The 14914-nt window shown below is 44.9% G+C and overlaps 1 protein-coding gene and 1 long non-coding RNA gene across 10 annotated transcripts in view; both read left to right on the plus strand.

The window, feature by feature from the left end:
• Positions 1-6124, plus strand: part of LOC119163789 (uncharacterized) — a 59349-nt gene extending 53225 nt beyond the window's left edge. For all 9 annotated transcript variants that reach the window (XR_012886076.1, XR_012886077.1, XR_012886078.1 and 6 more), the window contains one exon: positions 5643-6124. Coding sequence is in view for 1 of the 9 variants with exons in the window: in XM_075873526.1 (XP_075729641.1) it covers positions 5643-5819 (177 nt within the window). In the remaining 8 variants the exon portion in view is untranslated. The remainder of the gene's footprint in view (positions 1-5642) is intronic.
• Positions 6125-11113: 4989 nt separating this feature from the next.
• LOC142771700 (uncharacterized) lies at positions 11114-14320 on the plus strand. The gene is made up of 2 exons (XR_012886075.1): positions 11114-11394; positions 12362-14320. It is a non-coding gene; the product is annotated as an uncharacterized LOC142771700 (long non-coding RNA).
• Positions 14321-14914: the final 594 nt, after the last annotated feature.

The following is a 14914-nucleotide window of genomic DNA, read 5'->3' on the forward strand; positions in this document are numbered from 1 at the left end:
TGCACTGTACAGGTAATCTTGTTAGCGACCAGCGTGGCGGTACCACGTCCTCTCGAGGGACGGGGCAACCACTGGTATTTGGAAAACCTGGCGGTTAGTATTACAGTCTTTTGTAACAGCATGATGTGAGGTTTCGCTTCGTGGCTACGGAGGTATTGCTACAGGAAGGCTTTCTTGTGGGTGAAGCTTCTGCAGTTCCATTGCCAGATTCGCAACCCGTCATTTAGCCTGGCCATCTTAAAGCATGTAGGTGTCGGCCTGAGCACCCGGTGGGTGCATAAGGGCCACGTGAAGTGGTGGACTGAACACGGCTGTACGTTGCGACAACTTACCCGCAGCAATGGCAGGTGCGACGAAGTGATTGAGGTATTGCTCCACTTGGCCCAACGATTATCATGGGCCGCAAGGGTAGACTGCACGAGAGCCATGCTTTTGCCAAGAAAGCCAAGGCTTTCCTTTATCGCCGATAGCGTGCTTTTAATGTCATCTAACTCTGCCTTTAAAGCTGGCTGATCAAGGCTGACTGCGCGTTTCTTGTGTGCGCTTTTTCACTGTTGTCATTATCGGCGCTTACGGGTTGTGACTGCGACAGGGTGATTACATTGTCATAGTTGTCGGTGGTGGGCATAGCAGCGCAGGCGTTTCTTTCATTTTTCAGTTCGGCAATTGCGACCGTGAGTTTGCGTATTGTTACTTTCATCGGCGCGTTTTCGTGTTTTAAAATAGCTATCTCAGATATGGTGTGTGTATCATGCTCTGGGAGTGAACCTGACTCTACCTGTGATGTAGTGTTTCCTTTTCCCCGCTCGAGTGACAGTTCCCCGCTTATTTTTGTTGGTGTTGCCTGGCGATGGTGGTGCTGATGGGCTCGGCAATCGTTGACGGGAGACCCCGGTGTGACTGGGGTGAGGCCTAGAACCGGCGTGAGGCCCGGAACCGGAGTGGGATCCGGAGCAGGACCCGGGCCGGGAACCTGGATGGGAACTGGAACGGGACCTGGAGTAGCCCCGCGGTATAGATCTGGTTGGGGTCCCCATTCGTGCGCTGTGGGAATGGGTCCGAGGGTGGCTCCGGGACCTCGATGCACGCATGGAGTGGTTCTTGGGACGAGTACAGTATAAGGACGGGAATTGGCTGCTGTCGGATCTGCCATCTGTAGAAAGCTTCGAGGCTTAGTCGTCGTCAGCGGTTGCATTGAACTCGTTCGTTGCTTCATGACGGTTGTTGTGTCGCGTCGAGTGTGCTCGCTCCCCTCATCGTCGTCATACCATGTATGGAATGTGATAGCGTTCTTTACATTCTTTGTCGGCAAAGCGGTGGGCTGATCCGCAAAGCTTGCATGTTGGTGTTCGGCGTTGTTTCTTTTCGGGGTTCGGCACACTGCAGCCTCGGCAGATTAGCTCGATGGCCGAGCAGACCTCAGACGTAGCAAATATCTATCTGTCTACAGTATAGTGTACATTGAAGTAGCACCGATCCGTATCGCAAAAACTTGGGCACGCGATGTCCATCGAAGGCCACGATCACTGCGGTGGTAATTCCGATGCGCTTGGCAGCCAGGGCTAGTGAATTGAGGTCGTTGACAATCTTCACACCAATATCCGCCGAACCGTCTTGCACGGGAATCTCTCGAATGATGCCTTTGCATGTAGAATGTGGTGTTGCTTCATAGGCACTAACTTCATAGGTCTTGTTAGCGATGCGGATTTCTTTAACGTGCACGTAGTGATTAACATTTTCTCTCTTCGAAGTGCTTGCCACTAAGATATTCTGTTTAATATTGGGGCAGAGCGTGTCTGCTGGCTGTTCCAATGGGCTGATACCTGCCGAAGTCGAAATGGCTTCAGCGATTGTCGTTTGGCCAACCCTAGCAATGTTAAGACCCCCTCTGGGTCTAATGATGATGCGGATGATGTCCTTTGGTAGTTAAGGCATTTGGCTTGCTCGAATAATTTTGTTCTTCACATTTTCTCTGTTGCAGGGTTTGTGCTCATTGTGTTTCAATGTGCTATATGACGGCGCACGTTCGGAGCCTTCATTTTGGGCTAACGCTCGGCGACACGAGGCAGTCTGCCAGGCTCGGTCTGGTGCGATTTCTTTCGGGTCAATGTCTTCGCCTGTCACTTGGTACTACATTGCTCAGCGAGGCAGTGCAGCTACAGGACGCGCTAGCAAGCGCGGGCCACATTAGAGCGAAAAAGGCACTCGCTAGCTGTCGGCGGGCGTGCGACAATGGAGGAGGCGCAATAAAATGCAAGAAACAAGCACTCACTGTGCCCAAATCGTGTCGGCAGAGTCCTTGTGTCTCCTGGAAGTCGTTGCCCTAATATAACGTTGAAATCGCAAAGTAGCGTTGCGAAAACGTTGAATAAGGCAGGAGCCATATTGGAAGCTTTCGCACACTTCGGCTTCTTCTTCTTCTCTGTAATGTAATATACTAATATAATCATTAACAATTATTACAAATTAACTTACGCCTCAAACAAAACTTCATTCATATTTTTCTCAAAGTCAACTGTACAAGGAAAGTAAAATCAGTCAGCGTTTTCTCGCAATTTTTCTGAAGACGTAACTGTTCGTGGACATTACAGGGTCAAGACTGTGCAGTGAACTAGAATCTTTGCGCTGTCGTCGATATTAAACATAATGTGGCCGAAAAACAATTTTTTTTATTTTTATACGACTGTCTTTCAATTGAAACCTTATAACATCAAAAGTTAATTGGTGATTTTTAATTATCCTTGTTCATTACATAGATTGAGATTGATTGATATGTGGGGTTGAACGTCTCAAAAACACCATATGAATATGAGAGACGCTGTAGTGGAGGGCTCCGAAATTTCGACCACCTGGGTTTTTTTAATGGGAGCGCAAATCTGAGCACTCGGGCCTACAGCATTTTCGCCTCCATCGAAAATGCATTTACCGCAGCCAGGATTCGATCCTGGGACCTGTGCGATTACATATATTACTGTTCGAGAAAGAAGCATTTGGAGTTCTGTTTAAAATTATTGAATCACTTGAAAGTCATGATTGTTTTACAGAATGAAAAACTACTAAAAATGAAGTTTTGGGAGAAACAATTTATTTTCCAAACCTGCTTTATGCACCATTGGAAGGTTGCGGGATGCTAAAAGCAGCCAGACTCATAACTAGGTCCTTCCTTAGCTTTTGCGAGTTGACTGTTCCTAGTTTTTTTCCAAGCTCCTAGTTTTTTTTTTTATCTTGTTTTTTGCCAGCCATTGACTGGCAGCTGTCCTTCTTCAAGTGAGTTTAGTTCATGCTGACATAAGCTACTGTGCTGCAGTAGCCAGGATATTGACAGCTCACAGCCTGCCTCAAGATATCCATCATGCCACTATTTCCACTGCTAAACTGACATATACGTTCCTACAGACAAAAAACATTCCCCAGATAGCATGCACATATTTATAATCAGACTGCCAAAGCATACCATCGAAACACTCATTTGCATTTTGGGTTTTCCCGCTGACATGTTTCCTCATATTATGCTGTCTAAACAGAGCTCTGTATATGCAGCCTTCTCTTTGTTTGGTATGTCTTGCTAAAGCCCCCCCCCCCCGTGAATTGTATTGCGCTCTGTCCAGAGCTTTGGCTTTTTTGCAGGCACACCAATTTTCACACTTTGTGTTTTGGCCTTTGTTTCACTCGAAACTGCTGGCATACACTACTGGTATACTAATAAACACCACAATCTCATTAATTTTTTGAAAAGAAATTGGGAAAAATTGTACCATCTAGAAATCATGCAACGTAAATTGACTAAAATATTGTGTAATTTCACTTGATCACGATATTGTGACTATCGGCTCTTGAGGAAAGCATAACAAACTAGAATGGATCGTTTAGGTGTTGCTATACTCACCCTTGATGATTCTCCTGATTTCTTTTCTATATATATTATAGTTTCTTTCGTACTGCGTTCTTTTGACTCATTTTGTATCATATACTTCATGGGTTCAAATATCAAGTAATTCTTTTGCGGTACTGTTTTGTATTGATACTGTAAACACGTTATAATTAGCTCAGGATATCATTTGTAAAAGGCTATGCTATCATGATGCTAATCAAGGTGCTGTTGCGGTATTAAACAAGATGCTGCGCAAAGCTCACTTCTTCGTTCGCTTTCGTGTCCGTGTTTACTTTGTACAGCACCTTGTTTAATAGTTATTTCACCTAAGTTGTCATTTTGTTTTCCTCATGCCTTAGCTACCACTTGTGATACCCATACATCTCCTAACCTATTGATCATTTCTTCACATCACCTATGTTGCACTACCTCTAAGGTTGTCCGACCTGACTCAGTGAATATCTTAATAAAGAGTGTATTAATTACAGAATTCATCTACAGATAAATGGAAACTTGCGTGAGACTAGTACTGGGTCATTGAATTGTAAACACTACTGTATGGCATTTCAGTTTACTCAAAGGTTATTGTGCACTTCACAAAAAGTCAAGAATCGGTGTGCATTGCCTGATGCTGAAGTACAATTCCACGTAGTGACAGTTTTAATTTGTTCTTGTTCTACTTGTTACTTTGCAGGTGCCTTGTCTACAAAAAAACAATGTTGAGATGGACGAAAAAAATAAAATATTTTAAAATGTCTTACAATTTATGAATAATGTTCTCGAGTATTTTACTGGAGTTTAGTGTTAGACATTGTTGTACGTACCCCATCGCAGCCTTTGTGTACTGCTGCAATTTTTGCCATTTTTCAAGCATGTAGAACTTTTTTTTTTGCAGTGATGCACAATAGAGAACTAAATATACACAAAAGCGGACCCGCATTTTTTACCATCACAATTTGTGATGCTCATGGAAGCCTTGGAAATGTTTTTCTTTCTTCTGTCTTCCAGTTTTCTTTTCAATTCAACTTCTTTCAATCACATTTTCTTTCATAACTTCATCTATTCAAGTGTCACACGATGCTTGCTATGTGCATCACCGATTGGGAACTTATGTGCAGCGAAAGTGTGATAATTAGCCTATTAGTCAGGTGCCTAATTCGTTGTCACTAATGAAGATAATTGTGGGTAATTATGTACTTTCTGTCTGAATTGCATCTTAGCCAGGCCTTTGTGTACTGGCAGCAGGCTTTTGCATGTAAGCATAGCATTGATGTAGAGAGCAATGGGAATTCGTTAAAGACGTTTTATCGATGCTCTGCTCACTGCACACTGCTCTGCGCCGCTGCACTAACATGAGGATACACAGAGTTTAGTTTTTACTTAAGTTAACTTTGCAGCAGTTCCTGATTGCTTGGTTTTTGTGGAATCTGATTTTGTGCATAGAGCACAAGTGGTTTACATGCCTCTCTATTTCTGTGTCTTTGTTGGTTCCCCATTCTTGGCATCATTAGACCAGCATCGGTCAATCATGTTCATACAAGGGGGGCTGCATTTCTTCCATCAGTGCACATATGTTAGCAAGTACAAGACATGTGAAATCCCAGCTTTATTTCTTACCAGGCGTGCGTCCCTTTGAGTGCCACCTGTGTCCTGAGGCAATCAATCGGCCGTGTGGTCTTATAAATCACACTTGCACCCTCACAGGGGAGGATCTCTTTTTTTGTGTCCACTGCAGTACATCTTTTTTTGTGCAAACCTTACTAATTTTCAGGAGATCGCTGGGCTGGGCTCCCACCTAGGAGTTAACGGAGAGACCGTGCCTCCCGGCAGCTTCCTTGGCCTGCTGGATCGCCCAGAGTTGATTGTCTTGGCCCGTACTGAGCATCGCAGTCCGCCAACGCGCCCGAAGGTCTTCATTGGAGGTCGCGACCTCAGAACTTCTGATTAATGCTCGACATTGCCATAGGATATGGTCAAGAGTGGCTCTGTTGGTACTGTGCTAAGGGATCCTGGAAACACATTTGAGCCTGCACAAGAAAGTAACGCTTTTCTATGATATTCATACATTGTGCGCCAAGCAAGTCTTCATAGACAATGTGTGCTTGGAAAGATAAACACTCAAGTAAAAATGAGGGTGGGAATAAAATTTTTGATGGCTAGTCTTTTCTGTTTTTTTTTTTCACGGCACTTTAATAAAGACCAATAGGTAATGCCCACAATGGGAAGATTGCAATAAAATGTTGAAAAAGGCAAGTTTCTTTTGTTTTGTTTATCATGATACCACCTCATTCAGTTTGAAAAGATAATGTTTTCGAAATGATTTCGAGACACTTGCAACATGGTGAACATGTTTCTGTGATTTTTTATCATGATTATTATTTCTACTGTTGCTGGAGATGTCTGTAACTTGTACGTAAAGCAGGCTTCTCCATTATGTGATGAAGTGTGAGGAGAAGCCGAATTTAACTATACAAATATGCGTGCTGGGATTATTGATCAGCTGCCAGCTCATAAAAAGGTCTGATATGTCCTTAAGCTAGCACACAAAAAAAGCATTTCACATGTCATAACTACTAACACCGCTGACCAACACTCTTAGTTTTAAAATCCACATAGATACTCTATAATGTGGATGGCAGAATCGGCGCCGGAGTAACTCTGGTGTTGGAGGTACGAGCGTTTCATTGGAAGGCTGCAGGATCAGTTGCTGCCAGTGGTGAGCTATTGTTTCATTCACTTCAGTCTCTTCACATTTATATAATTAGTGCTTTCTTGTTGTAATTAATGTCGAGCCTAACAAAGAAAGACGAGCCTTTCCCTTTCTTTTGTTCATTGTGTATCTCAGCAGCCAGCAAGGTGAACATTCAGGAGGTTTTTTCTGCGAAGAAAAAACTTTAGAAGCTTTCTAAAGCAATTGAGCTACAAATTTCTCGTCTTTTATGCACAGTTTGTTACGCCAGTGGTTTGTTGACCTCGCATGTTCACATGCTTTCGATTGGTGGACATACAAGAAATTTCGGCCATGAATTCATTTTCTTGCCATGTAGATGCACGCCTGTCTGGCCATGTCGCATGACTATTGGGTGCGATCATACGGTTTCATTTGATTTGTTTCTTTTGGCGGGGCGAACGGACATGACATCATGTCTAGTTGACATGCACAAAAACAGATCCGCTTAACCCTCCGGGCTGACCTTGTCCACTTTCTTTAAGAAATAATTGGCGAGGGTGAAATAGCACCTGAGGAATGTAAGTAAAGGAAAGGGAAACCCCCCTCTCATCTTGGAATGCTGAGTAACTTAGCAGTCTGGAAGTCAAAATATGTGGCAGACATTGCGCACCCCTCCCCTCATCTCCACGAACCTTTGAGCGCACACCTTTGGTAGAAGATGTATAAAGATTGAGAACTGTCTTTAGAAAAGTTGGTGCACCATTTCAGATATTGCGTAGGAATAAATATTTAATTATGTATGCATGTATTTATTTAGTTAAATATGATAATACTACAACAGCTCTGTGTGTCTTTGAAATTTTCGTTTGGAAATGTGTTACAGGGAACTGCTCCAAAAGGCTGATTTGCTGCACCAAAAGGCTTTAGCTTCTCCATAAGCAGAATCAAAGTGATCTTGGTGAACCACATCTCTGACTTCATATATGTGTGTGTGTGTGTGTGCGTGTGCGCGCGCGCGCGCGCGCGTGTGTGTGTGTGTGTGTGTGTGTGTGTGTGTGTGTTTTCCGCCCCCTATATGTGAAAATAACTAAAAGGAAAAAGGGGGGTTGCCCGTACCACCAGGAGGTATAACGGGCACAAGCCAATCTAACATAAATGAAGAGGGGAAACTTCCCAATTTTTATTTTTTATTTTTAAAGCCAATTAGTTAAAAAAAATAACATGGTTAAATTCTAGTGAGTGCGGCATAAAACTGTAATAAATAAACTAGTTAGCTTCTCAGGAATGAGCAGGTCGATATGCAGCAGCAGTGTATTTCCCCCACTTGAGTTTTTGGAGTTCACGTGTGTGTGTGTGTGTGTGTGTGTGTGTGTGTGTGTGTGTTTGTGTGTGCGTGTGTGTGTGTGTGGGTGTTTATTTTAAATGCATTGTCGTTAAATGCAGAAAGTCCGAAAACAAACAACGAAGTGGGATGCGAGTTAGTGGTCTTGAGGATTGGTAAACGTTGACGAGGATGGTAGCAGTGGCCTCTGTGATGTCGAAGCCCATTTCTTCACCAGGAGTCATGTAGCCAGGCACGTCGGGCTGTCGTTCCAACCAGCGATGCAGCAGGGAACCTTGGGCAGCCTGTTTGCCGCTGCGAACTTAGACAAGGCGCCGTTCGCAATAGTAACAAGCTTTAAAAAAAAGAAAGAAAAAAAAGAAGAAAAAGGGGGAGAGCAGGATTAGGTACTTGCGCAAGCGTTGCGGATGCTATGGTTCGAGTACCTAGGCAAAATTGAGCAGTGATGCTATCGTTATCAGTCGCCGAGGTTTTCCCCCTCCTTGGTTGGCATAACTGCGACTGTAATCGAGAGCATTCACGCAAAAGTTGTGATAGGGAGGTGATTCGGAGTATGAAGCGACGTCCTGATAAAGTGTTGGTAGCTAATGCGTGTCATGTGGATGTCATAGAAACAGAGTTGCACATGGCGGTCACTAACTGAAGTAGATACGCGCGAGATTTATCTATTGGTCAATAGCCCTTAATAATGCGCAGGTAGTGTTGTATCCCTTTTGGGCACACAAAAAAGGGTCACAATGTGTTGTGTGTTTGGGCATTCATTAAAGTAGTGTTGTTCGCTCAAGCAAGCTGCACCACACATATACCTGTCCGATGCACTTATATTGAATCGATGAAGATAATACTGAAAGTGTCCGTGACAAGATAATAAGTGTGTTAGGTATTTAGGAGGGGGGAACCATTGAGGAATTTTGTACGGACTTGTGATCCAATGAAATAGCGTTGTCTCAGGTTCTCAGTCTGCCAATGGCTGTGTCAATATTGCCGCATTCAACCTGCAGAGGAGAGCTCGCACAGCCAGAGAGGAAGACGAAGCTCTTGCCCGGTCCTCTTTCCGAGCGCCTTTGATTTTTAATTAAAGTGAGCTCTTCTATATCGAACTCCTGCTGTGTCTGCGTCGTGACACTGGTGGAGGAGCTGGGTACATGTCCAGGACACCTTCCAACAGCCCGGGATCTACTCCACAAAGACTTCCGCTCGTCGAAACACCCGTTCACCGCGCCAGCCGCCGCCTGTTAGGCCTGAGCCCAGAGTTCGGTCCTTGGACGGAAGACATGACCGCGCCGGGAAGCAGTTGCCCCACCATGACGAGCCCAAGCACGACACAGGTGACTGTTTTCACCCCTAAAACTCCTGTGGACTTTCATGGCAACACATATGAGGACGCAGATGACTGGCTTGAGGAGTTCGAGCGCACAGCCAACGTTAACGGGTGGAACGCCGCACAGAAGTTGGGGTACGTGTATTTCCCTCTTCAAGACGGGGCTCGCACGTGGTTCACGAATCGCGTGTGGTCAACGTGGGACGAGTTCCGGCGGAAGTTCCTGGATACCTTCGCAAACACCGAAAGGCGGGAGCAGGCACAACGACTCCTTGAATCACGGATACAAAAGCCCAACGAGTCTGTTGCAATGTTTGTTGAGGACATGGCTCGTCTCTTTCATCGAGCCGATCCCGATATGTCCGAGAACAGAAAGATCAGCCACCTCATGCGTGGTGTTAAAGAGCAGCTGTTTGCTGGTCTCGTACGGAACCCACCTTCAAGCGTCGACGAATTTTTGAAGGAGGCGACCGCCATAGAACGCGCACTACAGCTACGGTACCGCCAGTACGACCGTCCAAACAACAGCGGACAAATCAGCGCAACCGCCGTGACCACCGTGACACCTGACGAGCGTTCTTTGCGTGACCTGATACGCGAAATCGTACAAGAAGAGGTGAAGAAGCTCGCTGCCACACCGAATGACTGCGCGATTGCGTCGGTCACAGAAGTTGTTCGCCAAGAAATAAGGCAAGCGCTTTCACTTCCCGAGCCGAACACTGAAATAATTAGGCCAACGTATGCAGATATTCTCCGTCGACAGCCTAGATCTAACGTGCCGCCACCTCAACAGTACCACCAGCAACAGCCGCCGACAGTGCCTTGGTACTACAGGGAAACGTCAACGCCGATGCGACCCCCACTCCGCAAAACCGACATATGGCGTACCCCTGACTACAGGCCCCTGTGCTTCCATTGTGGGGAAGCAGGCCACATCGTGCGGTATTGTCCTCATTGCGTTGCCGGGTATCAAGGATTTCCGTCCACTACACTCTAAGCCAATAATGGCCAAAATGGGAGCAACGGCTGTTTTTACTCCTTCAAACCGACTGTTACTCTCCGAAAAGACCAAGCGGAACAAGATGGCCGACTTGTTCCAGAATGGGGGAGCAACTGTATTCATCTTAAGTTTGTAAGGGAGCAACGGAAGGAGGAACCGCTGTAAATGCTCTCGTCACGCAACGGTTACTCCCCGGCAGGACACCGCACACAAATATGCATGCCGCCCACATTGATATTCATGGACCAGATTATTGTTTTTTCTGTGTGCCAAACTTCACCAAACCAAAACAGTGATTTATTTTAGCATCCGTAGATAATAAGATAGCAGCGCTGGCTGAACACAGAAGGCCTGAGAATACAGTACGGCAAATACCTAACACACGCAGGAGCAGAATGGAGAGTTGGCACGTCAAAGCGGACCGAACGCCGAAACACGTGCAAAACAACGATAAAAAAAGCCTAGACACGCCGTTCGTCCGCGAAGTAAGGGCGTCAAAGTCGATCAAGCACCGAAACACGTGCATAAGGAGCCCCCCCCCCCCCCCCCCCCGCCCAAATATATCGGAGAAGAAAAAAAAAAGCGGACCCAGACGCGCTTCTCATCAGCTATACACTTAGTAGCACGCTTCACCGTGTAGTTTGAGGGCAGAATGACAAATCTGCGCCATCTGCGCCCGCACGACAAGTGTGGCGCTAGCGTAGCAAACGATGTAAGTTACAAAGTAATTTTTATTCAGTGTTTATGTTGACTAGCACTAAATAAAAATTACACTCAACTTTTTATATTTATTTATGAGTTTTAGGGTACCTCAGTTTTTTTTATAATTGTAATAGGAGAACACACTGAAATTATTGCGCTGACGCCTGTGCTGCCACTGCTCAACGTTTTTTTTTTTTTCGGCGCAACTAGGTTCGCGTTCGCACTACTTACTCATTTTCATATGGTCTGTGGTTGGCGAGCACATGGACGTGTGAGCTTGTGAGCTATGTTTTGATCGTGTGTGTGTGTCGCAAATTTGCGTTTCTACTTATTCGTGATGAAGGTTAGTGTATATTTATCTTTATGGAGCGCGAAGTAGTTGTGGATTTTGCTGCTGGGTGAAACAAACACATCGTAAACACGTCTTCAGCTATCTGCAAGCCTGTTCGCTCGTCGGACAAAGGACTGTGCATGCATCAGCGTGCAGGTGAGTGGCATTTCCAGCAACATTTAATGCTCTTACAATACATTGTTGGGTGGTTGCGCTATTGAAAGAGAAATGATTTGCTCTTATTCACCGTATCCAGTGCTAGCCGTATCGGACTAAATTACCTCTATTACCGCCTGCATACCCTCTTGCTTCCCCTGTCACCACTGCAGTGCCAGTGTACTTTTGCAGTTAAAAGTTCATTTCCGCAACACTACCTCGCTTGAAAAAACATTGGGGTGGGGTTGTAGCTGCATTCATACTGGCACTTTTCTACCATTGGCTTTATGTAATGTTAACGGCTGAGTGTTGGGGCCTTGGGCCGCATTTTTTAGAGATGTAAAGTGTATGTAGATCAGTTAGTGAACAAATCATTGTCGCATCACTTCACTGGCATAGCCCAGTTGCGCACAGAATTTTTTTAGGCCGGGCGTAGGGAGCCCAAATTGACGACCATATTCGCTTGCCCGGCCTATTCAGATAAGCGGACCCCCCCCCCCCCCCCTCCCCGCACGCCTAAAAAAAAAATCTGCCCACATCACTGCGTCACTTGCTTCACCTCTGCGCTGAACGTACTATTTTATAAGCGCACCATCAAGCGAGCAGCTTACATATTGACAGAACAATTGGAGGAGGAATGACCCAAATCTTTCAGATTTCTTTAGTGATGCAAAACCTTAGCAAAACTGAATATTGTAAAAGACAATCATAAATGCTGTATGTTCTCGTTAGCGCTGTCATTATTCTGCATCATGAAATCTTTATGCGCTGTGAAAACTTGGCATGCCGTTGAAGTCACATATCGACGTTAATACCAATCGACGAAAATTTCGACAACCTCAATAACGCCGTTTGGGATTGGCCGCATGCACATAATTAGGCTGATTCCCACTTGGCTGTTCTTAACCTGACTTCACTGCTACCAAATGAAACAATATTTGATGCATGTCTTTTACTTTTTTTTCAGGGATAAGACACAAATTTGGTTATACTGCAGATAAAGATGCTCCCAACGATGCTAAAGTACAGAAAGCAAGTGAATTTTGGTAAGTGCAGACTTTTTGTACTACGTATATGAAAGCATCGCTTTTTAGGGGCCAATTGTGCATGTGTTGGCCAGAGAATAGTTCATTATGCCACATGGTTACACTGGCACTGACAATTCGACATGGCTCCGCTGGCCCGTGTGTGTGCTCACACTGTTACCGTTAAGATAAAATGTTTATGTTTTCATTGCAGGGATTGCTGTTTGTACTAAAAAGCCAACTGCCAAGATTTGTTTACGCTGGTACTCCTAAAAGTATGCTTTCCCTATTTATATAGATTTTGGCTTGCACAAAGCATAACACTTGGGCCTAGATTCACAAAGCTGTCCATGCGCAGGCCTTCATAACAGCGTTTCTTGACTTGCCCTTACCCTGTTTTCTGCAGATGTTTCGTGGGTTTAAAAGTGCCACAGCATGTTGACCTCCCCCACTCTGAAATATTCGCGTTCAAAGTTCCGCAAGAGTGGGCTTAACTTTCTTGTGCACCTCTTTGCTAGTCCAAGATACTGAAGTGTTATGCTCTTACTAGAGGTGGCAGTGTTTCTAATGTTTGTATTTCCATCACATTGACCAAGTATGCGATCTTGGCTTGACTGGTAGCACATCCTCAACAAATGTCTTTGTGGCACATGTAGAAGGCAGTACAAAATAAATAGGCAGACATTCACACCGGGAGCTAACTTCTAATAATGCTTTTTTTTTTGGAAACCATGGTGTGCTTATTCTAATTTGTCTAACAAGCAGTAACCTGTTTGGCTGTGAACCAACAAGATGTTGAGCTAATAAAAGCTTCACATCTTGTTGCTCTCAAATATATATGTATTGGCAAGCTATCTGTGACACTGTCAAACAAAGAATCAGAATATCTGTGCATGCCTTAAGATATATTGCTTCGTTTACATATCTCGTGGCTGTGACTCGTCAACCGAGTGAACAAATGCACCCTAGTTTTCTAAATTTAAAAAAATTTTTTAAGGTAGCACGGTCTACATTTATTTGTCTATAGTTTTGTCCAGCCGTTTGTGTCAGGTACAAAGAAATATACTGAAAATTATCATGTAGCCTCTGCAAATGGTTGCTTTCAAGCAGGCTTTGCATGCTTGGCTTGTGCCTACAGGTATTGCACAATTCAAGACGCAGCAGCATATGATAGAACAGTAGAATCGAGAGCAACTATGTGCACGAACTAAATAAGTATTTTAACATGAGCGGACAGTACGTGTTATTTGCCACACACATGACCTCATTTAGAATGCCCATTGGTGAATGGGCTCATAGAAATGTCACTCAGTTGTGTATAGGAAACACGTTAACTGAACCTAAAGGTATCTTTAACTGCTACAAATATGCCTTGTTGAGGTGCTGCACATTTTCTTCCAGAATATTGCTGTCTGAGACATCATGTGAAGAGCATCTACCACATCAGCATTTGTATGGCTTGCCAAGTAACGTTTGGCCGAACCTTCCTTTTTTTCACATTTCGTTTTGCAGTAGACATCCTAGAATGTAAGCGCTGCTGCAGTGTGTGTGACTCATTGTTATGAATTGATTCTGGCATGTTTGACCTCACACTTCTATTTTTTTTCTTGCAGCAATGAGATGCTTCACATATGCCTGCGGTGACGTTCTGCTGCGCTAGCCTGATGGAAACACCAGCTGCGAAACTTGAGTTCTTCAGAATTGGAGAAGTTGTCCTTCTCTCACCAATGATGACACAGACTGCCCTATGCTAGAAATTCAAGATTGTTTTTCCGCGGATGACGCAGAAAACCTTTGATGTATTATGGTGTTTGTTTAGTGCTGGCTGTGGTGTGGCGCAGTCTACTTTTACGCACGTCGCCTCATAAAAAAAAACAATAAAACATTTATTTTCCTTTCAATATTGTCCACTTTTTGTGTTAGAAGCACCCAAGCAGTGCTCTTCCAAGGAGCTCTCGCCATGTGTTAAGCGTGTGACAAGCATACTCGAGATAAATACTCATTTCCCCAAGGAGTAACTGGAAGCATGTGCAGTTGGTTTTCAGAGAGTAACTGCGAACACGTGGGAGGAACGGTAAAGAGTAACTGTTGCTCTTTGAAGAGCAACTGGTGGGAGTAATGGTTGGTCGGCAGGGAGCAACTGGTGGGAGTAACTGTTGGTCTGCAGGGAGGAACTGGAGGGAGTAACTGTTCATCCCCCGAAGGAGGAACTGAAAGGAGAGCAACGGTTCCTCCCTGTGCAGTTACTCCTTTTAGGAGAGTAATGGGAGTGGCAATGCAATTGCTCCCTGAAAGGAGCAACCCCTATACCCCTGTTGCTCCGTTTTGGCTTAGAGTGTACCCCTCGCCGCTATTTCGACGGAAGACGCAACGTTGAAACGAGCGCGACGATCCCGCGAGACGTTTCTCCTGGGTTCTGGTCACGCTCGCCCTCCCCAGGTCATTTTCCCCGATCTAATAGGGGTAGCACCACGGACATGGCGAGAGGAAGGTCT

The sequence above is a fragment of the Rhipicephalus microplus genome, chromosome 9, assembly GCF_043290135.1.
Source record: "Rhipicephalus microplus isolate Deutch F79 chromosome 9, USDA_Rmic, whole genome shotgun sequence".
NCBI lineage: Eukaryota > Metazoa > Arthropoda > Arachnida > Ixodida > Ixodidae > Rhipicephalus > Rhipicephalus microplus.